We start from the raw sequence: 24,056 nt of genomic DNA, 5'->3' as shown, positions 1-24,056 counted from the left end.
AACCCACTGTTCCTTGAATCAATATTGTGGTATCTCACCTTTCTCTGCTCATGTTGGTGTTTAGCCTAGATCACACTCCCTCTACCATCCTCCCAGTTAACACTGAACCCAAGCTTTAAGGTGGAGCTCAACTGGCACCTTTTTCATAGAGCCTTCCCCTCTTCTCTCGCCTGTCTAACTCTCATGCCACTTTGCTTGCATCTCACCTGAGGTGCTTACATGCTATTTATTGCATGTTCTGGTTATTAATATACTTGTTTTATTCCTGTGATTAGATTTTACGTGACTTCAAATGTGAGAGTGCAGCCTTTTCACCTTTGTACTCGTCACAGGCATAAAACAGAACCTTACCTGCAGCTCACAGATAATTACTGAATGAATATGTTATTTTAGTGTCACTAAAAGAGGCTCCAGAGAACTTGAGCTGACATCATTTCCTCAATCCTCAGACCCTCAGACCCAAAAGGAACTCCTGAGTAACACTTTGCCACCTCTTACTTTGCAATGACCCTACCAGCATTGTCAAAACCTCCTAAATTTGAGTTTAGATTCCTCCTTTTTTCTCTTAGATTTGTCTTTGATCTTCTCCTTTGTTCCTATGTCCAATCATCCAAAAAACGGTTGATTTGACCCTTCCTTTCCCTCCTCTTTTTCTACCATCTCTTCCACCACTCTGGTTAGTATCCTTTTATTTTCATACCACCCAATTATCTAGAGTAAATTCCTCCTAGTTTACCTAATACTTTGCCGGCTCTAGTTTATTTTGTGTGGAATGGGGACCATGATAATAATTTCATAGAGTTACAGACAAATGAGATACAGCAAGCATATTGGACCTACTTTCTAAAAGTGGCCACTATCTCTTTGGAGAATTATCTTGTGCCTACGTCCTCTGGTTCTGGTAGTGAACAACGACCACAGTCTCATCAGAATATCATGTCCTTTTGCCCACAGCTATTAGTTCAGGCTAGCTGAGAGACTGCAAGAGACTGTGTCCCAGTGACATAATCTGAATTTCTTGACTTGACCTTACCTAAAACCAGATGCCCCCCTGGATTTTCTGGTTATGAGAATCAATAGATTTCCTTTATTAATGAAACTAGTTTGTTTTCTAAGTTCAACCAAGATATTAAATAATATGTGTGTAAAGCACTAAGCACAGTATCTTGCAAGTAAGTGTTAGCTATTATTTTTATTATCCCTATACCCTTGCCATATCTCATATCTAATTCAACTTTTTCTCTCTTAACATCTTCCCCATACAGACCAGCGAGGATAATTTCCTTATTATTTCCTGCATATTGTCCCTTTGCCTGGGCTGCCCTGGCACCAGTCTAATAACGTCATTCTATATTCTTTTCTCCAACTCACATCCATCACTATTTAGAACCAGGCTAAAAGAAGTCTCCTATCCTTCATTTGAATAGTAGTAACCCTACACTGTTCACTGCTTTATTTAATTTCTCCTGCATATATTTTCTAATTATTTCTAGCTACCACCTTGATTGCATACTACTTAAGGGAAAAAAAAAACCCCACACAGACTCTATGTTTACATATGATCACTATGCCCTTTATAGGTTGAAATTTTGTCATTAGTTTCCAAAGCAACTTTTACAGTGTTGGACCCAGAGGAGGTGTCCAATAAATGTCTGTTATAGGAATAAGTGAATGGAATTAAATTTAGAGAGTGTGGTATTCAGTTTAAAGCTTGTTGTTAGCACAGCTATTTTTTTTTCCTTTTTCTAAGAACATATTCTTAGAAAGCATTTTCATCACAGCATAAAACTATCACAATGATTCCAACCTCCCATATTCTTCCTACTTATGCTTTAGAATTTTTTGGCCAAGGTCTAAAGAAAGAATATTCTATTAAAAATAATTTAACAATCAAAGTCTATTCTCTTTTATTCACATATATTTCATTAATCCAGTAGGTATTGTATCTGACCCATCAGAGGTTTCTTGCCTCAGTAAACTAATGATAATAGTAAATTGTTGACAAAGATATCCTGAGATGCTGGAAGAAAAAATTAAGGGGAAACTTTTTGTATTCACGGTTCCCTTTTTGGGTGTAAGTGGTAAAACAATCTCCTACTCAAAATTAAGTTAGTCTCTACTTAAAAAATGGAGGATATTAAAAACTGCTATTGGGAATCAAAGGTCTGTGCCTCTGTTGAACTTAACTGCTGTATGGTTTAATGGAAAGGCCAAGGGCTGGTCAATTTAAACACTTCAAAATAGCTAAAGATTAAACTGAATTAAATTTAGTGCCTCTGGAATTTTTGATACATGTTCCAAAATTGTTTTCAATGACATAATTGTCCCACATTACATTTAAAATTACATTATAGTGAACTAGTTATATATGCAGTTATACTAACAGAAACCAATTCCAAATGTCAAAAATATAAGTGAGGACAACTGTAATGTTACCATTAAGAAAGTGGACATTGAAAATAGAAAAGAAACATTTAGGCTGAATAAGGTCTTCTATGAAGTCTTCGAATAGAAAAACCTGGAAATTATATGTAACAGCTTAACAGTACATTTTCAACAGCATTTCAAATCATTTAAATACATTTTCCTCAAAGTATTTTTCATTAACTTTAGTGGAAAAAGCTCCCAATCACACCAATGAGAATTGTACTAAATAAAATGTGAGAACATCCATCAAGAAATAAAAGTTACTAGTTATATGTAGAAATGGTTATATTTCATATTTTAAAAGAACAAGGAATGAAATTCAGTGTTCTTGCTTCTTTAACTAAAAGTAATTGTAATATTCTCTTGTCTCTGGGGCTTTCCTTTCTACAATTAATCATCTTTTTTCCACATTTCCCCTCCAAATGATTATTCCCCCTAGCCTTAAAACACCTGACGCTAATTCAGACTATTTTACCATCACAGCTTTCAAAACAATGCCCTGCCCTTTCTTGGCTTAAAGGTTAAGAAAGTATTTTTGCTATTACTTTGTCAGAAGGTACTATCATGTAATCAGGAAAACATCTTTGTTATACAAATGAGAGTCTTTAATCAAACTTTCAAATTCAAAATACAATGTTTAAATTCCTTAGAATGATAAACATCTATACTTCAAAAGTAGCAGTTGGTTCAGTTCAAACATTTGGAAGACTTGGGTCCTAAAGCCTTTATTCTTCATCCTCTGACTCTACAATCTGTGTTGTTGATCATCAGAACCAAGCAAGAAACTGTGAGTCTTACCAAGCTACACCACTAGCGCGGGCAGAGGTATCGCTTTCAAAACATGTCATTCATCTTCACATTTAAAGGCAGTCTATCCATACACCCTTTATAAACATCGTTAAATATTGGTGCTTAAGACTTCAGTCATATGCGGTAAGCTTTCCAATTTATAGGAAAAGAGGGGTGGCAAACGCGCCCTTTTCTTAAATTTATATACGAAAGCAAAAGCCGGGCTGATTTTTGAAACCTGAGTCTGAACACCTATTAGGAAACCGCTTTTGCATTAAATTAACCGACTCCTAGCCAACAGGTATAAGGAGAGTGTTTCCCGTGTCTATGGTGACAAATGAGTTACCAGACGTCCTTAAGTAAGACTGTCAAACTTCTATGTTTACGCTTTTAAAAACCCAGAAGGGAGAGGAAGAAAAGTCAGGTCTGATTCTTATAAAGGATGTCTGGTGGGGAATAAGACGCTCACCTGTACACAAGAGAGGCAGGCAGGTCTTCCCCGGTTGTCCTCACTGGGGGAAGGTATGGACATCGATAGATCTTTGTCCTCTGAACTGGAACACGGGGGTGGGGTGGGGACGACTTCTACAAGTAGTGCAGGCACCTGCACCACAGAAAAACTGCAGACCGATTTTGTCTTCAATGACTGCTCTTGGCTTAGAGACCCTCTAGCTCGGGGAGAGGGGCTGTCGCTCCAAACCTTAGCCTCCTCCCCCGCAGGGCTGGGGAGAGGGATGACCAACCACTCTAAGAGGAGTTAGGGACTTGTGTCTTTCCCAGTTGGATCCGAACGTCCTCCAGCTCTCTGGTCGGGCTCGCCCCGAAGGAGGCGAGCCGGGCCGGGGTGAACCGGGGCTGCGGCGAGCGCAGATCCCGCCTTTGCTCCGCGCCCCTGCCGCGTCCGCACCGCCACCGTGAGGCCGAGCAGGGGACCGTGCCCTGTGGCGGCAGCGGCTCCGCGCTGCGCTCCGCACCGCCCCGGCCGCCGCCGCCGCCGCGCCGGGTACGGGCGGGGGGATTTTTTTTTTTTTTCCCTCCCCTGTTTTCCCTCTCGCGCTCTCGATCCCGTTCAGCGGGAGAGCCCGCGGAGCCATAGAGGGAGCGAGGGAAGGGGTGGAGGTGGCGGGGGGAGGGGGGCAGGCCGGAGGGGCGGATCCTGCCTGGGGGCTGATCCCTCCCTCCCCTCGGCCGGGCTCCGTGGCGGCAGCGGCGGCGGCGGCGGCTCCATTCCCCCTCCTCCCCCGGGAGCGGCGGCGGCGGCGGCGGCCGGGCCGGGGCCCCAGCGCGGGCCGGGAGGGGGCACGGCGGTGGCCGCGGAAGCCAGCGCGGGAGGAGGCCGCGCTCCCCTCCCCGGGCCGCGCCAACCTGCTAGACGGCTGGCCCGCCCGCGCCCAGGGGTCCCGAACGGTAGGGCCGGGCCGGCGGCTGAGGTAATGGGGGCGGCAGCGGGGCCAGACGGAGCGGGGGCGAGGGCAGCAGGGCCTATGGAGATCAGGGACTGAGCGGGGTCGGGGAGGGAAGCGAGGGGCTTCCCGACAGGGACGAAGGCCGCGCGAAAGCTCTCCCGGAGCCAGGGTGGCGGCGGGGAAGAAGAAGGCGAGTGAGGGGGGGGAGCTGAAAAGCGAGGACCCCCTCCCGCAGCCGCCATCTTGTTTTCCCCCCGGTCCTGGAAGCCAAGCCACCGAGCCCCGCCCCCTCCACACTCTCCAATTGGTCAGACCGGAGGAGATTTCCACCCCCTGAACGTCCCTTGGCCCCCCCAGTTCCTCTTGACGGGTAGGTGAGGTGGCCAATGGGCTCTCGCCTGTGTGCCCCGCTCATTCGCAGGCGCTAGCTTTCTCTGTCTGAGGGTCGGACTCCGCGTCAGTCAGTCTCTGGCGCGCTCGCCCCCTCCCCTTTGGTGAGGAGATGTTATTTCCCTCCTTTCTCCGCTGAAGGATTAAGATTCTTCTGGAAGAGGTGCCCCTTTAAAGGGGCAGGGAGCCTTGGCTGGGGTTCTCTCGTCTCATGAGTATTTCGTGTGGGGTGCAGGGGCAACAGTCTAGTTGCCGAAGCTCGTTCTTAGAGGACCTGTGTGGAGTGGGCGAGGCGGGGCTCAGGGGGTGCCAGGTAGACCCCTGAGGGTGTTGGGAGGTATTTGAAGCTCTATATGTGGGAAGGGCTGTGTGGGATGAGAAACTCCCGCCAAAAAACTAGACTGTAAGCTCCTTGCGGGGGAAACTCCTTTTCCTCAGCAGCAGCCCTTCCCCCTCTGGAGTTTGCCCTCCAGCGTCTTGGGTAGGACAGCAGAAGTCTCTGTAGATATTGCCGCCCGGCTGAGAGAGACCCGAGCTACGAGCTGCCCAGGAGGTAGCGGATAGCGGGTAGGGAGGGGCAGTATACCATGGCTTTGACAAAGGAGGGGCTTCATCTGCTCTCTGGGCCATTTTGAGTTAGTACTGAGGTAGATTTTTACTCTGGAGGGGTCTCCACGCCCTTGAAGGAGGGGGGAGGGTAATAAAGCAGGTCTGTTAGCCTGGGCTGCCCCCCAGGGAGTTGGCGTTTGTAAGGCATGGAGTGGCCAAGGGTCTCTGGAACCTGCACAGAATTGCTGTGATGATTCTCTTTCCTTTGGTTCCAAATACGTTTTGTGCTTGCCTGGCACTGTGCCTCAGTAAAGTTGTTTGTTTTTGTTTCAGTCACACTTTGGGATTGAAAGGCATTTTGAGCAAGAATGGTAACGGTACTTTATTAACAAGTAGCAACCCTTGAGAGATTAATTTCATTTTGCTGATGAAGTAGGGGGGCACAGAACGATTCAGTGACTTTCTTGGGGGTCCCACTGGGCCAAGATTACAATCTGCACTGCCTCAGAGCCTCTCTTTGTATCAGACCATGACATCTCTGTGGTGTATTTACATCCTAGTGAGATGAATTGAGCAGATCAAAAGATCTGGGTTTGAATTTTAGCTTTATCGTTAACTAGCATTGTGTGGAATAATACCTTTCTGAGCTTCTGTTTCTTCATCTGTAAAATGGGGATGAGGATATCTATTCTACCTTCCAAAATAGTTGTGAACAGTATTAAAAGCAAAAGGGCTTTATAGAAAAGTGTGTTACATTATCATCACCATCTACACTTTATAAAGATGGTAGATCTTGCAACCAAAGTGACAGATTCTGTTTTGTCTCCTGAAAATCATCTCCTTGTTCATAGCCTTCCAAGTCTCTGCTTATACCTCAGGGCATCATATCCTCAAAGGTCTTTTCCAGCACTGATGGCCTCAGTAATTGCAACCACAGCTCCTTCTGAGCTTGTCATAATTCTCTCCATCCCAGAAAACAATGTGAGAAAAATTTAGAGCTTTCTCCTTGTTGCACAGGGGTAGACGATGTATTTTGGGAGAGAGGGACTTTGAAGTAACAGATACATTGAGAGTTTATGGCAGATATTACCTTCATTATCTTGGCCTTGGGTCCAGTGAGCGTCCCATATAGGCCACTTGAGGCCACTCCCAGAGCTTCCGGGGTTTCTGCTTAGAGATGTTCTAGCCAGTGCATCATGAATGCTGCCTTTTGCAGAGAATACCCTGCACATTGTAGTTTGAAGTGCTTAGACCACATGTAGTAGACATTTCAGGTACCTTCACCCCTTTCACCCCTGAGTGTGATCAGGGGATAGGGTTTCTGAACATGGTAAGATCGATTGGGAGAGGGCTCTAGACCTATGATTTTTGATCCCCCATGGGGGCCACTGTTCATGGCTCTACACTGTTCATGTGTAGAGCTTATAAATGGATGCTATTCTTGTTTACTCCTTTCCTAAGCCTTAACCACCACCCCCGTTTTTCGTAGTTAGCTGTCCCACAGCCTTATGTACATTATTAGAACGTTAGCTCTCTCCCCGTGTTTCCCTGTAGTGATCTGTACTTCTTTGTCCCTTCAATCAGAAGAGCTCCTCAAGGGCAGGGATCACGTGTGTTTGGTTTCTCATTTCATTCAGCTAACACTTGTTGGAGATACAACTGGGAACAAGACAAGCAAAAATCCTTCTCCTCATGGACCTTACATTCTAGTGCTGTGCTGTGCTAAGTCACTTCAGTTGTGTCTGGCTCTTTGCGACCCAATGGGCTGTACCCTGTCAGGCTCCTCTGTCCACAGGATTCTCCAGGCAAGAGTACTGGAGTGGGTTGCCATGTCCTTTAGGGGATCCCAGCCCAAGGATTGAACCTGCATCTCTTCTATCTTACATCTCCTGCATTGACAGGCAGGTTCTTTACCAACAGTTCCACCTGGAAAGCCCACATTCTAGTGGAAGGAAGAAAATATACATGGCAAATAAGTAAATTACATAGCACAGCAAAAATTGGTGAGTGTAAGTAACAGTGAAAAACAAAGCAGGATGAAAGATGACTGATGAGGGAAAGAGATTTGCAGTTTTGGGTAGAATGGTCAGAGAGGGACTGACTGAGAAGCACTGTTTATGGAAAGGCTTGGAAGAGGTGAAGGAGCAAGCCATTATAAATGATGCCTGAAGGGTAGGGTGCTCAGGCTGAGGAAATAGCCAGTTTACCAGTGGCCACCTGATCAGAAGGAAAGGTGAATGAGTGCATGCGTGCCTAACCATCCAGCTCAGTCTCCTGGCCTTCTCTCCTTAGGTCTGTCTCATTGGTTCCCAGGTGCCATGAGGAAGCCTCGCCGGAAGTCGCGGCCGAATGCCGAGGGCCGGCGCTCCCCATCCCCCTATAGTCTGAAGTGCTCACCCACTCGGGAGACCCTGACGTATGCCCAGGCCCAGCGGATTGTGGAGGTGGACATCGATGGACGCCTGCATCGTATTAGCATCTATGATCCACTCAAGATCATCACAGAGGATGAGTTGACTGCCCAGGATATCACCGAATGCAATAGTAACAAGGAAAACAGTGAGCAGCCTCAGTTCCCTGGCAAGTCCAAAAAACCCTCATCCAAGGGCAAAAAGAAGGAGTCCTGCTCCAAGCATGCATCTGGCTCTTCCTTCCACCTCCCGCAACCCAGCTTCCGCATGGTGGACTCAGGCAGTCAGCCAGAAGCACCCCCGCTGCCAGCTGCTTACTACCGCTACATTGAAAAGTCACCTGAAGATCTGGATGCAGAAGTCGAGTATGACATGGATGAGGAGGACCTCGCCTGGCTGGACTTGGTAAACGAGAAGCGGCGAGCAGATGGGTACAGTTTGGTGTCGGCAGACACCTTTGAGCTGCTGGTGGACCGGCTTGAGAAGGAATCGTACCTGGAAAGTCGCAGTAGTGGGGCCCAACAGTCACTCATTGATGAAGACGCTTTCTGCTGTGTGTGCCTGGATGATGAATGCCACAACAGCAACGTCATTCTCTTCTGTGACATCTGCAACCTGGCTGTACACCAGGAGTGCTATGGCGTCCCCTACATCCCTGAGGGCCAGTGGCTATGCCGCTGCTGCCTACAGTCTCCCTCCCGGCCTGTGGATTGCGTCCTCTGCCCCAACAAGGGTGGCGCCTTCAAACAGACCAGTGATGGGCACTGGGCCCATGTGGTGTGTGCCATCTGGATCCCTGAAGTCTGCTTTGCTAACACCGTGTTCCTGGAGCCCATTGAGGGCATCGACAACATCCCACCTGCCCGCTGGAAACTAACCTGCTATATCTGCAAGCAGAAGGGGCTAGGTGCAGCCATCCAGTGCCATAAGGTGAACTGCTACACGGCCTTCCACGTGACGTGTGCACAGAGGGCCGGGCTCTTCATGAAGATTGAGCCTATGCGTGAGACCAGCCTCAATGGCACCATCTTCACAGTGCGCAAGACTGCCTACTGTGAGGCCCACTCACCGCCAGGTGCTGCCACTGCTAGGAGGAAGGGCGACTCTCCTGGAAGCCTGAGTGAGGCAGGGGATGAGGAAGGGCTGAAGGAGGCCTGTGAGGAGGAGGAAGAAAAGGAAGAGGTAGAAGAAGAGGAGGAAGGTGAAGGGCAGGGTGGGGTAGGTGGCCCCCTCAAGGGAGTGTCCAAGAAGAACAAGATGACTTTGAAGCAAAGGATCAAGAAGGAGCCAGAGGAAGTGGGTCGAGACACGACCTCCACTGTCCCCATGGTCACTGTCCCACGGATACCCTCTTACAGGTGAGCCTGCCCAGGATGTCTCCCTGGGGACACATGGTTTCTTCTTGGGCTGGTGTTGGCCCTAAGCCAGACCTCCTTCCCTAATGTTGGTGAATTCCTGTTCTCTTCTGTGCTCTCAGATTTAGACTTCTCCTTTGGACCCTGGGCTCGCCCAGTCTGGTTTGTGGTTTTGATTGTGCCCTTCAAAGCAATGTATTTCCTTTGGTTCAAGGTGAGACACACACTTAAGTTGCTTAGAAACCCAGGCGACGGGATGTCTAAGGTAATATTTCAACAGGGCACCAGTGGCATTTTCGATAGGAGGTAATTCATTATTAGGACCATCCCATACATGTCTTGATGTTTAGCATCCCTGGTCTGTGTGAGTGCCATTCACATCTCTCTAATTGCCTCATCTTTGTGACAACCTCAGATGCTCCCTGCATACGTTTGTAGTAACCTTATGGGGATTGAACTACTTCCAATTGAGAACCTCTGTTTCAAAGGGTCAGTATGGGTATCTGCTGTCCAGAAAGCTCCATCCTGGGAATGATGGGGACTTTGCATAAGAGGGTTATTGTGTGGGAAAGATATGTTGTGTCTCCTCCTAAGAAACTTTTAGATTTAGAGGAAAGATCAGTTCTGCAGTATAACTAAGAAACTTTGGCTCCCACCAAGCCTGTTTTAAATCATCAGAGAGGTATCTGGAGCTGTTGGAGGGATGGGAGCTTGGCAGAGAAGCAAGAGACAGGGAAGATTTTCCATTGGAGGCTCATCTCATTGTTGATGTTCATTAAAAAGACTGCAGTGTTAGAGCAGGAAGGAGTCTCGGAGATTATTCATCTAACATAGTCCTTGCACCTTCTCCCACACCCCCAGATGAAGAAACTGCGGCCACGGGAGGTAAAGTTGTTCACTCCTTTATTCATTCAACGAGATGTTTATTGAGCACTTACTATATGCCAAGTCCTGTTCTAAGGGCTGGAAGGAACCAAGGGAAAGTGACAGACCCTGGACCACCAGCTGGGGCTCATGATGCTTTTAGGTTCTGTTCCTGTTGTCTGTCTGTCTCTCTTTGTGTAAGAGACAGGGAGAAAGGAGTACTGGTGGGCAGAGGAAAGTGAGTTGTTTGCGGGAAGCAGGCAGTCAGACTTGTCCATCTGGAAAGAAGACAAGAAGACAGAAGATCCAGAGGGAGAGCCTCTTGTGAACCATGATTGGAGTTAGATTTAGTCAATAGGAAATGGGCCCTCTAGTCACAGAGCTGTTCTAGGCTCCCTGCTTCTGTTGGATGAGTGGGTCCATGCTTAGTCCCCTGGTGGTTATGCCCTGGGGCTAGACTTTTTGGTTGTCAGGTCTGCTCTTGTAGGTGGTTTCTTGCAGGGTCCAGCAGGGTCCTGCTGACTAAGAACCAGAGAGACCTGCATTTGAACCTTGAACTTCTGTCACTACCAGTGTGATCTTTGGCAAGTCGCTTAACTTCTATTTAGCCTTAGTGTATTTATTTGTAAATGAACCTACCTTAAAGGGTTATTGGGAGAAATCAGTAAGATAGTATAAGTGAAGCACTCAGCACAGTGCCTGGCAAATAGTAAGCGCTCAATAAATGGTGGCTGCTGCTGCTACTGCTATTTTATTATTATTCTTTTCCCTGCCTGCACAAATGCTATTGGGACCTTCCATGGCCAAGAGGTTGTAGAGGGAGGGGGATGCCTGCATCTGGGCAGGTGTGCTTGGCATGGGTGTTGGTGGGGGAATCTGTTCTTTGGGGAAAGGCCTAGGCCTTGATTTTGTCAGCTTGGCTTTGGGGCAGGGATGTCTGACCATGGAAAGGCACAAGGCCTAGGTGAGCAATGTCCAGCCCAACATGAACATACTTTTTAGGTTCCACCTTCCTTGTTTAGCCACAGTTATCTTCCTTTCAGTGGAAGTGTGCAGGTTAGAGTAAGAGAAGCAGAGGAAAAGCCAGAGGAGCACTGAGTCCTTGCTTAATCAATTTGGGAACACAATATGGTATAGCAGAGAGATCATGGGTTCAAATCCTGCCCAACTTCACCATCTTATTAGCTGCGTTAGTGGCTTCAACAGTGTATTCAGCCAAGAAAAGAGGCTGTTCTTCTGCCTTTCCATCATTTGAAACAGAATAATGTGACCCACCTTGCAGTTTGAACATTGTTATAGAGATTTTGAGCTCTCATTAATGCCTTTCCTACTGCTTCCCCCCACCCCCTCATGTGTTATTGGCTTAAATCCTAACCTCCAGACTTCTCTTTTGGGGTAGTTAAGCCAGCTAAATTTTAAAATTTTATTTTCATACAATTTTTAAAGATTAATTTTTACTTACAATTATTATAAAATATTGACTATATTCCCTATGTTATACAGTAGTATATCCTTGAGCTATCTTATACCTGGTATTTTATACCTCCCACTCCCCTGGCCCTGTATTGCCCACCTCCCCATACACTGGGAGCCAGTAGTTTGTTCTCTCGGAGTCTGCTTCTTTTATGTTCACTAGTGTGTTATATTTTGTATTTATTTATATTTTTTGGCCATGCCACACAGCTTGCAGTATCTTAGTTCCCTGACCAGGGATTGAACCTGGGCCCTCGAAGTGAAAGCACTGAGTCCTAACCACTAGACCCCCAGGGAATTCTCATATTCTCATAGTTTTTAGATTCCACATATAAGTGATATTGTATACTATTTATTTTTCTTTGTGGAGCCAGCTAAATTTTCAGATTCTCCATCCTCTTATGTCTTTAGATTCTTTTTTTTTTTCAATTTGTTTCAAAATTAGGCATTTTTAGGCTGCTGAGTTTTTTAATGAAAAACCTGAGGTCAGACAACTCCAAAGGGTTGCATTTGGGTTCAGAGGGCAGTAGCCTGCTATATTCCTACTAATTTTCCTTCCAGCTTGGCTGTGGACTACTCCCTGGTCTGATGGGACCCTTAGCCACAGAGGAGCAGGAAATAGTGACTACATTGCCCACAGCTTATACAAGTTCCTGTTGCCTTTTGCTTCCTTTATCAAGAAAAGAGTGAGGGTATTGGGGCACAGACCTATGTCTTAGGAGTCCAGGACTAAAGGGTCTGGGTTCCTGGGGGAGGGTTCTTTTGGAACCTGCAAGGCAGGAGATGGACAATCAAGTGAAATATCTCATGCTGAATCTGAGCTGCTTAACTTTGCCATCCTTTTCAAACCTTTCTCTGAGGTGAGGCATTTGGCTACTTTATTCTGTCTTCCTCTACCAAGTTCAGAAATGAACCACGCACGGGGTCTTGATAGGAGGCTGTAATCCGGGCTGCCCACTGACCGTGTCTTTCACTTCCCTGTGCCTCTACTCAAGGTTGAACAAGATCTGTAGTGGTCTCTCCTTTCAGAGGAAAACCCAGTTCATGCAACGGCTTCACAACTACTGGCTGTTGAAGCGGCAGGCACGGAATGGTGTCCCACTCATCCGGCGCCTGCACTCCCACTTGCAGTCTCAAAGGAACGCTGAGCAGGTAAGTGAAGTAGTGGTTTGAGGGCAGTGGAGGGAGGTGGAGAGTGATGAAGGAGAGATGGTGGGGCAGTGTTCCCTGAGTCCTCTGGAGCCTTTGCCTGTAGCCTTCACCCCTCTAGGTGGTCCACCCCAGGAATGACCTCCAGCATTGTAACGCTCTTTAGACCAGACAGCAACTCCTCCTAGATGAGAGGCTTGGCTTGGAGCAAATTCTAGGGGAGAGTGGAGAGCAGGCCCAACTTTCCCTGTACATGGCGAAACCCCTTTAGATACTGCAGAAAAGAAGAAGTGGGCTAAGTGTGAGTTAGGTGGCCATGATATATGAGTTAGGAAAAAGCATACTTTGCGTAAGACACGATACTGCCATCTGCCAAAAAATGTTCCATAAGAAATACACAAATTAACTGTGTAAGTTGTAGCACACAGCCTGCCCAGTTGGGTGGCCTTGTAGACATTAGCATCTGTAGTTGCTGCATGTTCAGTGTTTTCCAACATGGTGGAGGCACCCTGAGAGATTTTTTAAAAGCATATTTAGTTGTCTGTCTCTCTTCACTTGTTCCATTACTTCTGCCTTTAAATATTCCTACACCTTTACTCCAGAGACAGAGCAAACCTTCCCATGACTCTGCTGCCCTCTGTTCTGTCTGATTTCACTTTTGCCTTTTGTAACTAAAGTCCTGAAAGAGAAGTGTATATTTGCTCTCTCCTTGAAATGGTCTGCTTACTCCCCTGTAGCTTCTTCGAGAACAATAGTGACACCCTTCCAGCCCAGCAAGTCTTCCCTCATATTCTCTCACCTTGTAGACTGTTGGACAATATTTGACAGCACAGTCACTTTGTCTTAAAGTTTCTTTGTGACACCATTTCCCACCTCCTGTACCCCACTGAACGCACCCTCTGCTGACCCTAATTCTTACTCCTTAGTGGTAATATTCCCAGGGGCCCTGCTGTCTGTCTGCCCGTTGGCTTGGAGAGCTTGTCTACTGTTGTAGTTGTCCATAATTGTGTGGCTGTAGCTCCAGGTTTCTTGTCTTGTCCCCTCTTTTTTTTTTGCCCTTAGTCTCTCTGGGGCAGAGGAACTGTAGGTGTCCATGTATATGTTGTTTCCTGTACGTCAAATATTGGAAACTTGATTCAGTATCTTCCTTCGTCTCCATAAATGTATTTCTGTTGTTGATATGGAAGCTCCTTCCTCCTGACCTCAGATGTTGTCCACCTTGGAGTTACTTTTGGCTCTTCCCCCCATTAGGAGCTACATTTAATCATCCCTCAGTCTGTCTCAGGGGGTTAATCAGTGTATGGCCCTTTATCTCCATTCTACAACTACTCTGCTCACCCATGCCCCCTTAATTTCAGCAGTAGCTTTCTAGACGGTCTCCAGCCTCTAATTCTTTCTTTGCTTCACCACTGGTACTGCCTTATTCACTTAACTATTTTCCATCCTGTCATTTCTTTTTTTCCAGAGTATATTCACCCCTCCCCCACTTCAGGCAGGCTTCAGCTAAGCATTTTTGCCTGGCATTTGAAACTTCTTGCCAGTTGGATCCTGGATCTTCCTTGGCTTGTATGGTTCTCTAGTTTCTCTCCTCTGGCCGGCCATTTTTCTCAACAAGCAAAGAATCACTGATTGTGCCTTCATACTTCTGCTCTGTGGTCCCTTCGGTTCCAAAAGAGGCCTTTCTTACCGCTTTGTTCATCCACGTCCATCACTACATGTGAAATCCTAGTAAGCTTGCTCACCCCAGGAATCCCTGACCTGAGCCCCACCCATTGAGATCTTCTCTATTTTATATCTTCTCAGCATTTTATATTCAGTTTATCAGATCAATTTTTGTTGTCTTTATGCTGCTGTGCCCTTGTGTATCAAACCCTGGGCCTCAACTACATTGTAGTTTTTCTAGGCAAGAATCACATGTTTGATGTTAGTGGTAGTGGTGGTATTTTAAAGTATGTTGAAATAAGTAGGTACAAGCTTATGGTAAAAACTTCGCTTTATTTTCTAGCCAAGTCGAAGCTCTAGGGTGAAATTCTTTCCACCCTGAGGTGTCTATTAGTTTCCTTCTGAAATTCTTTCCAGTCCGGAGGATTCACAGCTGCTCTCTGATGTCCCTGAGGGTAGGAGGAGGTAGTCCCATCTCTCTCCCCAGCAGTGGTGGTCGTGCTGTAGTGAAGAGACATTGTCGTAGGACTGGGGAAGCACAGGAGGAAGGCATGTGATGGAAGAGGGTGAAAGGGCTTTCCAGAGCCGAGGATCCAGGAAGGGCATGGGGCTCTTAGCTGCAGAGTGCCTGTGAGGCTGAGCAGGGAGAGGACTTGGGGCCGGAGAGAAGCCCACAACTCCTCATTCTTTTCCCTCCCCTCCTGCAGCGGGAGCAGGATGAGAAGACAAGTGCCGTAAAGGAAGAGCTGAAATACTGGCAGAAGCTCCGGCACGATTTGGAGCGGGCACGGCTGCTAATCGAACTGATTCGGAAAAGAGAAAAGCTCAAGCGGGAGCAGGTGAGGAGGAGCCCCCAGAGCTCTTGTTCAGTCTTTTTCTCCCCCCATCTGTGTCAGCTTTGTCACCTTCCTGCCCAGCACTGTGAGCTCCAAGTCCTGCCTACTAGGCATTGGGTGTGGTGCTACTGATGGCTTCAAGCTTTTAGCTTCTGGTGGCCTCAAGCTTAAGCTTAATATTATATGTCTGAGCCCATCCCTGGAGTTTCTCACTTATGAAATCTCAGGAGGAGCCTGGCCTTGAATATTTTGGAGAGCTTCTCAGGCCATTCAGATGGGTATCACTTTTGACTGAGAGCTTGAGGGTTCTCATTTGACCCTTAAACACTTATAGTCTTTTTTTTTTTAATACTTCAAGTTTCCGACTATAAAAGGAGGATATTAATAGAACATACCTCATAAGGTTGTGAGGATTAGATGACTTAGTGTATATAAAGAGCTTAGACCAGTGCCTGGCATACAGTAGGGCTATAGAAGTATCAGCTGCTAGCATCATTATTGATACTCTTTGCTTCCCTAAAGTGTCTGTTGCAGCACCCTGCATATGACAGTGAGCAAAAACTATTAATTGAATGGATGATGAGCCAAAAGTGTTCTTTCTGGTCCAGGAATAGCAGCTGTTACTTCCGTGCTTCAGAGGCTCAAGTTAAAGATGTTTTTTCTTTATTTCTCCAAACTCCGCTTCACCGTTCAGCCCCAACACAAACCCTTCTCTTGTGGGCTGAATAGCCTGAATTTCCACCTCTGAGACTGGGCAGCTTTTGCTGTACATAAGGACCTTGTCCTTATAGTCAAACTGTCTCTGCCATCCCAGGCCTAATCCCCCAGTTGAGCATCTTTTCCCATTTCTGGTTCAGAGAAATGTAAGGGGAAAGGAAGTAGGCAGGGGATGCAGGCAGGCCTGTTTGAATGTAGTCAAGAGGCAGGAATGTCTCATAGTCTAGTCTATGGTTTCCCACCTTTTTCACATTAGGGGACACATGGAAAAAAACATTTATACAGCACACTGCTTGCTGCCTGAGGGGGTGAGCTTTGAGGCCCCGGTCATGCTAGGCCAACCTAAATGCCCCAAGGGTCAATTTGATGGGACTTGTGGCCCAAGGCACATTTTATATCATGTGCCTCTCGGGCTGAGTCAGACCTCAGTTTAAATCCCATCCCTGTTCCTTTCTAGCCAGGTGACCTTGGGTTAGTAACTCCTCATTGTATTCCTTTCAAACCTTAGATTCCATATTTGTAAAACATAGATAATAACAGTTTCTCCTTCAAGGTTGTTGTGATGATTAACTGAGGTGATATAAGTAGAAAGGCAGTGTGCATAGTAGTCAAAAGCACACACTGTGAATCCCAACTCTTCCCCTTATTAGCTGTGTGACCTCAGGCCAGTCAGTCCTTCCATGCCTCAGTTTCCTCTTTGTAAAATACCTCATTTGTACCTATCTTGAATGTTATTTGGACCATAAAGTATTAACTATTAGTACTATAAGTTTTATTATGGAGCTGAATACATAAGAAAGGTTCACAAAATGGTAGCTGTTGGTATCATTGTTTCTAAGCTATGTACAGTGATAACTCAAGTACTGATTAGCTTACTGTCTTGTGAAACTTTGTTGTACATGACTGATGAAAATCAAGTTATCAAGAAAAAGTTCCGTGCCTCTTTAGGGGGGGATGTCCTGATTTCTCCCCACCTTTCCCACAGATCAAGATCCAGCAAGCTGCCATGGAGCTGGAGCTGATGCCATTCAACGTTCTGCTGAGGACAACACTGGACTTGCTGCAGGAGAAGGATCCCGCACACATCTTTGCCGAGCCTGTCAACCTGAGTGAGGCAAGTTCCCCACTACTTTCTGAGCAATGAGCCCTGCCTGAAATGGAAATAGGGTCTGAGTAGGCCAGGAAAGGGTTGGGGCACAGGGTGTACAAAACCTGGGGGAGTCTGGCAAGGCTAGTAGACTGGCTCATGGTGATGGCTCAGCAGAGCAGGGTGGTCCAGGGCCCGGCGGCTATGAATGAGTCTGGCATGGCCAAGCCAGAAAACGGGGAGTCAAGAGTGCCGGTGAAGGGTGCGCCTGTTTGGCTAGTAAATGGTTGTTGTAATTGTACAGGTTTTATATGTTTAGGTTCCAGATTACCTGGAATTCATATCCAAGCCAATGGATTTTTCTACTATGAGGCGGAAGCTGGAGTCCCACCTGTACCACACCTTGGAGGAGTTTGAGGAGGACTTTAACCTTATAGTTACCAACTGCATGAAGTATAATGCTAAAGACACAATTTTCCACCGAGCAGCTGTCCGCCTGCGGGACCTGGGAGGGGCCATCCTGCGGCACGCCCGGCGGCAGGCAGAGAACATCGGCTATGACCCTGAGACGGGCACCCATCTGCCCGAGTCACCCAAATCGGAGGACTTTTACCGCCTCTCCTGGGAAGACGGTGAGAAGCCGGGACGGGTGGGGAGGAGAGAGGGGCCAGGAGAGGCACAGGTATAAAAGCCTGGAGAACTGTAGATTAGGATGGCCCTGGGGGCTACCGGGTAGACTATAGGAGCAAAACTGGAGGTAGGCACAGGCTGAGGTCCATGTGCTTGTGGCTAGAATCGTTCCAGGAGTTAAAGTTTTATTCACCAAGCCTTTCTTGAATGGTAGGACGGGAATCAGGTACTAGCTGTCTGTTTAAAAACTAAAGCTTCACAAGGGGTCTTCCTCTCCTGGACTCCCACTGTGTGGCATTGGAGCCTGGGCAGCAGGAGTACAGTGTGGTGTCTGGCTTTTTCAGAAGAATGCAGGTGGAGGATCAGAAAAATGGAATTGCCTCTGAAATCCCCAGTCTGCCTGCCCCTGCTCTCTGCTTCTTGATGGCAGCAGCCAAACAGTCACTCAGGTTGGGGGATGGCCAGGCTGCCTTGTTCCTGCTCCACAAGCCTGTAACCATGACTGAACTGCTTCCTGCACATTTCCCAGATTCTGACCTTATCCCTATGGCCGCCCTCCTGGCAGCAGTGCCGCAGGGCCAAGGCCCCACAGTGATGCTGCTGGAATCCACTGACCCAGGCATTCCAGGAGAATATTTTGCATCTGAAGGAATCCCCTTCCCCTTGCCCTGGCCTGGGCAGGTCCTTCACCCCCTTCTGTCCTCCTTTCTCCCTGGCAGTGGACAACATCCTCATCCCAGAGAACCGGGCCCACTTGTCCCCAGAAGTGCAGCTGAAGGAACTGCTGGAGAAATTGGACCTGGTGAGCGCCATGCGGTCTAGTGGGGCCCGGACTCGCCGAGTCCGCCTGCTGCGCCGGGAGATCAATGCTCTTCGGCAGAAGCTGGCGCAGCCGCCACCGCCACAACCACCGTCACTGAACAAGACTGTGTCCAGTGGGGAGCTCCCAGCAGGGCCCCGAGGAGATGTGGCTGTGCTGGAGCAGGCCCCGCAGGAGGAGCCAGAAGACAGTGGGGACAGAGGTGAGAGACAGTCACGGGCAGGCAAGGGGCTGGGGCTCGGGAAAGGGAGGGTTAAGCTGAAATCCCACTGTGGGAGCATCCTTCCCTAATTCTGACCCTAGTGGGCAAGCAAAAGCCCTGGGAAGGGTCACACTTTGATGCATACCTAGAGATGGTATTCAAAATACTTAGTAATCCATTGAGACCAAAATCTATCAGTCAGAGTAGATGTTAGCTGTTGTCCTGGAGGGGGCTCCTGAGGGCCACTGATTTGGATTTTCAGCTACTGGATTGTGAGCAGATTCAGGGACTTTCAGATACTGAGGTCCAGTGGCTGTTTACTAACAGTAAGAAGTATTTTGGTATTTTGACCCTGGTATGGCCGTATTGTACATACCAGTTAAATATTAGCTCAACTTACCCATCATGTAGAGAGGCTCTTGGAGCAAGTTAGGTTATGGTGTAGTAGAATAGAAAAGAAGAACCTTAAAGATGGTCTGGGCTCATGGCTTTGACTCCAGCTGGCCAAATCTACAGGCCCATCCCAAGATGGAAGGCCTCATATTAAAAAGATGCTGGGGGAAGTGATTCTCTTACCTGAGTTGCTGTCCATCCTCTCCACTTCACTGGGGTCAGAATTGTCAACTCAGGAGGGCCTGTCATCCATACAGTCCAGAAAGTTGGAAGTTATCTTCAGAGGCAAAGGGGCCAAATTGCAGGGAATGGCCCACTCTGTGTTAGGTTGGAGGAGAGTGGGGCCGTGGCCGAGGTCAGATTCAGCCCTTAGAGTGCTTCGTGTCCATTGTGACTTTTCCCAGCTCTCTGTGTGGCAGTCAGCATCCCATTTGTATCCATCCCCACTTCTGGGCTGAGGCAGTGCAGAGTCACGCCCAGTGGACCAGTTGCAACAGCTTCTAGAGGTTTCAAAAATTTCTAGGGTTCATGTTCCAGAAATTCAGATTAGGGAAATATGAGCTGTCTTAAAAGTCTCAATTTGTAAAAGTTTCAAGGTGGAGGTTGAACAGACATGTTTGAGAGCCTCTGATTTAAATGCTTTGCTCTCATTTTTCCTATCTGTAAGCTTATTCTTTCTGCTTGTCCTGCTTGCTTCACTTGCATGATATGAAACAAAATACATTGACAGATGGGAAAATACCTGGGTCTAGAGTTGTAGCAGAGAAGGCGATGGCACCCCACTCCAGTACTCTTGCCTGGAAAATCCCATGGACAGAGGAGCCTGGTAGGCTGCAGTCCATGGGGTTGTGAAGAGTCGGACATGACTGAGCGACTTCCCTTTCACTTTTCACTTTCATGCATTGGAGAAGGAAATGGCAACCCACTCCAGTGTTCTTGCCTGAGAATCCCAGGGACGGGGGAGCCTGGTGGGCTGCTGTCTATGGGGTCACACAGAGTCGGACACAACTGAAGTGACTTAGCAGTAGCAGCAGAGAGTTGTAGACCCTTAATTTGTGAGGTTGCGACTTATCTAATTATTGATTAATCAGGGTGTAGGGGTTTATAACCCTATCTTTATCAGACTCACCTGGTGAAAGCTTTTTTTTTTTTAAAAAAAGAATTCCATCTTTAGTGATTTGGTTTCAGGTTCTCTAATAGATAGCCAGGGTTTAGAGCTACTAGTGTAGACAACGGAAAAGGCGATGGCACCCCACTCCAGTACTCTTGCCTGGAAAATCCCATGGACAGAGGAGCCTGGTAGGCTGCAGTCCATGAGGTCGCTGAGAGTTGAACACAACTCAGTGACTTCACTTTCACTTTTCATTTTCATGCATTGGAGAAGGAAATGGCAACCCACTCCTGTGTTCTTGCCTGGAGAATCCCAGGGACGGCGGAGCCTGGTGGGCTGCCGTCTATGGAGTCACACAGAGTCGGACACGACTAAAGCGACTTAGCAGCAGTAGCAGCAGCAGCAGTGTATACAAAACTTACTGCTGCTTCTGTTTAGTCGATAAGTCGTGTCAATCTCTTTTGCGACCCCATGGACTGTAACCCACCAGGCTCCTCTGTCCATGAAATTTTCCAGACAAGAATACTGGAGTGGGTTGCCATTTCCTTCTCTGGGCGATCTTCCCAACCCAGGGATTGGACCCATGTCTCCCACTTGGCTGGCAGATTCTTTACCACTGAGCCACCTGGGAAGCACATCGACGCAGTTTAGTCCTGCCTTTTGTTCACCTCAAATCTGAGAGCTGGGATGCGTCTCAAGTGTGCTGACAGCCTGTGCTTTGGGCTCTGAGTTGTCAGTGTCATTATCTGACTTGTAGGGGCAGACTTTTTCTAAAATGTTCAAGCAGGTTCTCTTTTTCTCTAACAGATGACTCCAAAATGCCTCCCCCACCAACCCTGGAACCCACTGGACCTGCACCTTCCTTGTCTGAGCAGGAATCACCTCCAGATCCCCCCACTCTGAAACCCATCAATGATAGCAAGCCTCCAAGCCGATTCCTCAAGCCCAGAAAAGCGGAAGAAGATGAGCTTTTGGAAAAATCACCTCTGCAGCTAGGGAGTGAGCCCTTGCAACGCTTGCTCAGTGACAATGGCATCAACAGAGTGTCCCTCATGGCCCCCGACACATCCCCCACTGGCGCCCCACTCAGTGGCGTGGGCCGCCGCACATCAGTCCTCTTCAAGAAGGCCAGAAATGGGGTTAAGCTCCAGAGGAGCCCAGACAGGGCCCTGGAGAATGGTGAGGACCATGGCACAGCGGACTCTCCCATGTCTCCCGCCAGCATCGAGGATGAACGACACTCCCGGAAGCGGCCGAGGAGCAGGAGCTGTAGTCAAAGTGAAGGGGAGAGGTCCCCCCAGCAGGAGGAAGAGACAGGTGACCTCACCTGAGACTTCTCTCGCTCCTCTTATGCTTTCTTGCTTTGCTTGGCAGCCAGCACCTCCCCAGTCAGCTGTGTCCGTAGTGGCCCCTGTGGATGCCAGTAGTAGCGCTGAGGCTGGCTCCACAGCGCACACTTGGGCCTGGCACACGAGCACTGGCCTGGGGAAGCGGGCTTTGAGCAAGTGTTTTGAGAGGGCCAGCTTGTGTCTGGCCCTAAGGAGTCTCTTTGGCCCTTAGGGGAATACAAAGCTGTATGTGATAAAATGGTTCCTACCTTCATTTTAGTTCATTCATTTATCAAATATTTGTATCAGGCATTATTGTAGGCACTACTGTGTGTGGTGGGGGAAATCATTAAATAAAACAGATAAGTCCCTTGTAGAGGAGTTAGACTGAAAGCAAATAAGTAAATTGTATCTCATATTAGAAGTGGTGGAGAAAAGTCCAGCAGGGAAGAGGGACAGGGGATGCTGAGGTAGTATTAGAGAGGGTGGCCAGGGAATGCTTTCTGAGGAGGTGACATTTGAGTAAAGATCTGAAGGAGCCAGAGGTGTGAGCTTTTGGGGTCTCTGGGAAAAGGATGTTCCAAAAAAAATAGACTAGCAAGTGCACTGGCCCTGCGTGTGGAAACATGCTTGCGTGTCTGAGAAACAAGAATCTGTGGGCACAGCAAAATGAGCCAAGGGGTCCTAGGAGATGGTATTCAGGGCTTGTCACCAAGGAGTCCTTAGTGCATGTCCAGCACAGGCTGCTCACTGAGAGGAATAAGGCAGACTCGGGAGCAGCACGGAAAGAGTCCATGGCCCACTGGGGAGACTAGATGGTGTCCTGAGGTGCAGAGATGCCCCAGTGCTGGACAGTGTGTGGTTATGTGTCAGGGAATGAGAGCTGGGAGGGTTGGGAAGGCTTCATGAGGGGACAGTGCCTGAGCTGGCCCTGAGGATGAGGACAGAGTAAAAAGCAGCAAAGGGCTCAGGCCGTGGTATGTGGAACCAAGGACAGAGTGCCTGTGAGGAACAGTTTGGAGAGGGGCTTCCCAGAGCGTCAGGAACCAACACACTGGGCGAGGTGGGCCTGAACGTGCAGGGTCTCCGTTACCAGACAGAGCAGTTTAGTCCTGGTGGGATATGGAAGCCCAGCTCACTTGGCAGGGAGGGGCCTCCCCTGGGTTTTGATTCTCATGTCTTGTTATGTGGTGGGTTTGGACTGTGTGGTTAACACATGCTTTTCTCTGTTTTGCTTGCTTCCTGCCTAACACTTTGTTTCAAGCAATACCTTCCCTTCCCATCTGGCCCAAGCTTGCCTGTATTAGAGCAGGAGGATGGTATATAGAGTCAGGAACTTGAGCCTGAAATAGGGTGTGTGTGTATGTATCTATGTATGAAATAGGGTATATGTGTATGTATGTATGTATGAAATAGGGTATATGTGTATGTATGTATGTATGTATGTATGTATGTATGAACTTGAGCCTATATAGAGTCAGGAACTTGAGCCTGAAGTAGCACGTGTGTATGTGTGACTTGAGGCTGAAGTAGGCTGTGTGTGTGTGTGTGTGGAACTTGAGTCTGAAGTAGGCTGTGTGTGTGTGTGTGTGTGTGTGTGTGTGTGTGTGTGGAACTTGAGTCTGAAGTAGACTGTATGTGTGTGTGTGATGAACTGGAGCCTGAGGTAGGCTTTGTGTGTATCTGTGTGGAACTTGAGCTTGAAGTAGGCCGTGTGTGTGTGTGTGTGTGTGTGTGTGTGTGTTGGGAACTTGAGCCAGAAACTTGAGCCTGAAGTAGCATGTGTGTGTGTGTGTGACTTGAGGCTGAAGTAGGCTCTGTGTGTGTGTGTGTGTGTGTGTGTGAGGAACTTGAGCCTGAAGTAGGCTTTGTGTGTGTCTGTGTGGAACTTGAGCTTGAAGTAAGCCGTGTGTGTGTGTGTGTGTGTGTGTGTGTGTGTGTGTTGAGAACTTGAGCCAGAAACTTGAGCCTGAAGTAGGCTGTGTGTGTGTGGTATGTGTGTGTGTCAGGAACTTGAGCCTGAAGTAGGCTGTGTGTGTGGTATGTGTGTGTGTGTGTCAGGAACTTGAGCCTGAAGTAGGCTGTGTGTGTGGTATGTGTGTGTGTGTGTCAGGAACTTGAGCCTGAAGTAGGCTGTGTGTGTGGTATGTGTGTGTGTGTGTCAGGAACTTGAGCCTGAAGTAGGCTGTGTGTGTGGTATGTGTGGTATGTGTGTGTGTCAGGAACTTGAGTCTGAAGTAGGCTGTGTGTGTGCGCTAAGTTGCTTCAGTCGTCGGGTCCCACCAGGCTCCTCTATCCATGTGATTTTCCAGGCAGGAATACTGGAGTGGGTTGCTTTGCCTTCTTCCAGATCTTCCAACCCAGGGATCGAACTGGTGTCTTTTATGTCTCCTGCATTGGCAGGCAGTTTCTTTACCACTATGCCACCTGGGAAGCCCCGAACTTAATTAGGCAGAC

At 47.9% G+C, this 24,056-nt stretch overlaps 1 protein-coding gene across 2 annotated transcripts in view; it reads left to right on the top strand.

Annotated features, from left to right (window-relative positions):
- The first annotated feature begins 4,535 nt into the window (after nucleotides 1–4,535).
- Nucleotides 4,536–24,056, top strand: part of BRPF3 (bromodomain and PHD finger containing 3) — a 35,418-nt gene continuing 15,897 nt past the window's right edge. Inside the window, exons 1-8 of one of the 2 annotated variants that reach the window (XM_052647527.1) lie at nucleotides 4,536–4,646; nucleotides 7,854–9,330; nucleotides 12,660–12,816; nucleotides 15,183–15,314; nucleotides 17,014–17,142; nucleotides 17,435–17,747; nucleotides 18,465–18,767; nucleotides 21,079–21,588. In XM_052647527.1, coding sequence (XP_052503487.1) covers nucleotides 7,880–9,330; nucleotides 12,660–12,816; nucleotides 15,183–15,314; nucleotides 17,014–17,142; nucleotides 17,435–17,747; nucleotides 18,465–18,767; nucleotides 21,079–21,588 — 2,995 coding nt within the window. In that variant the 5' untranslated portion in view covers nucleotides 4,536–4,646; nucleotides 7,854–7,879. The remainder of the gene's footprint in view (nucleotides 4,647–7,853; nucleotides 9,331–12,659; nucleotides 12,817–15,182; nucleotides 15,315–17,013; nucleotides 17,143–17,434; nucleotides 17,748–18,464; nucleotides 18,768–21,078; nucleotides 21,589–24,056) is intronic. The other variant, XM_052647528.1, reaches the window with a different exon arrangement.

The sequence above is a fragment of the Budorcas taxicolor genome, chromosome 11 (genome assembly GCF_023091745.1).
Source record: "Budorcas taxicolor isolate Tak-1 chromosome 11, Takin1.1, whole genome shotgun sequence".
NCBI lineage: Eukaryota > Metazoa > Chordata > Mammalia > Artiodactyla > Bovidae > Budorcas > Budorcas taxicolor.
Note: the sequence above shows the minus strand (reverse complement) of the source record. Positions and strands in the feature narration are given on the sequence as shown.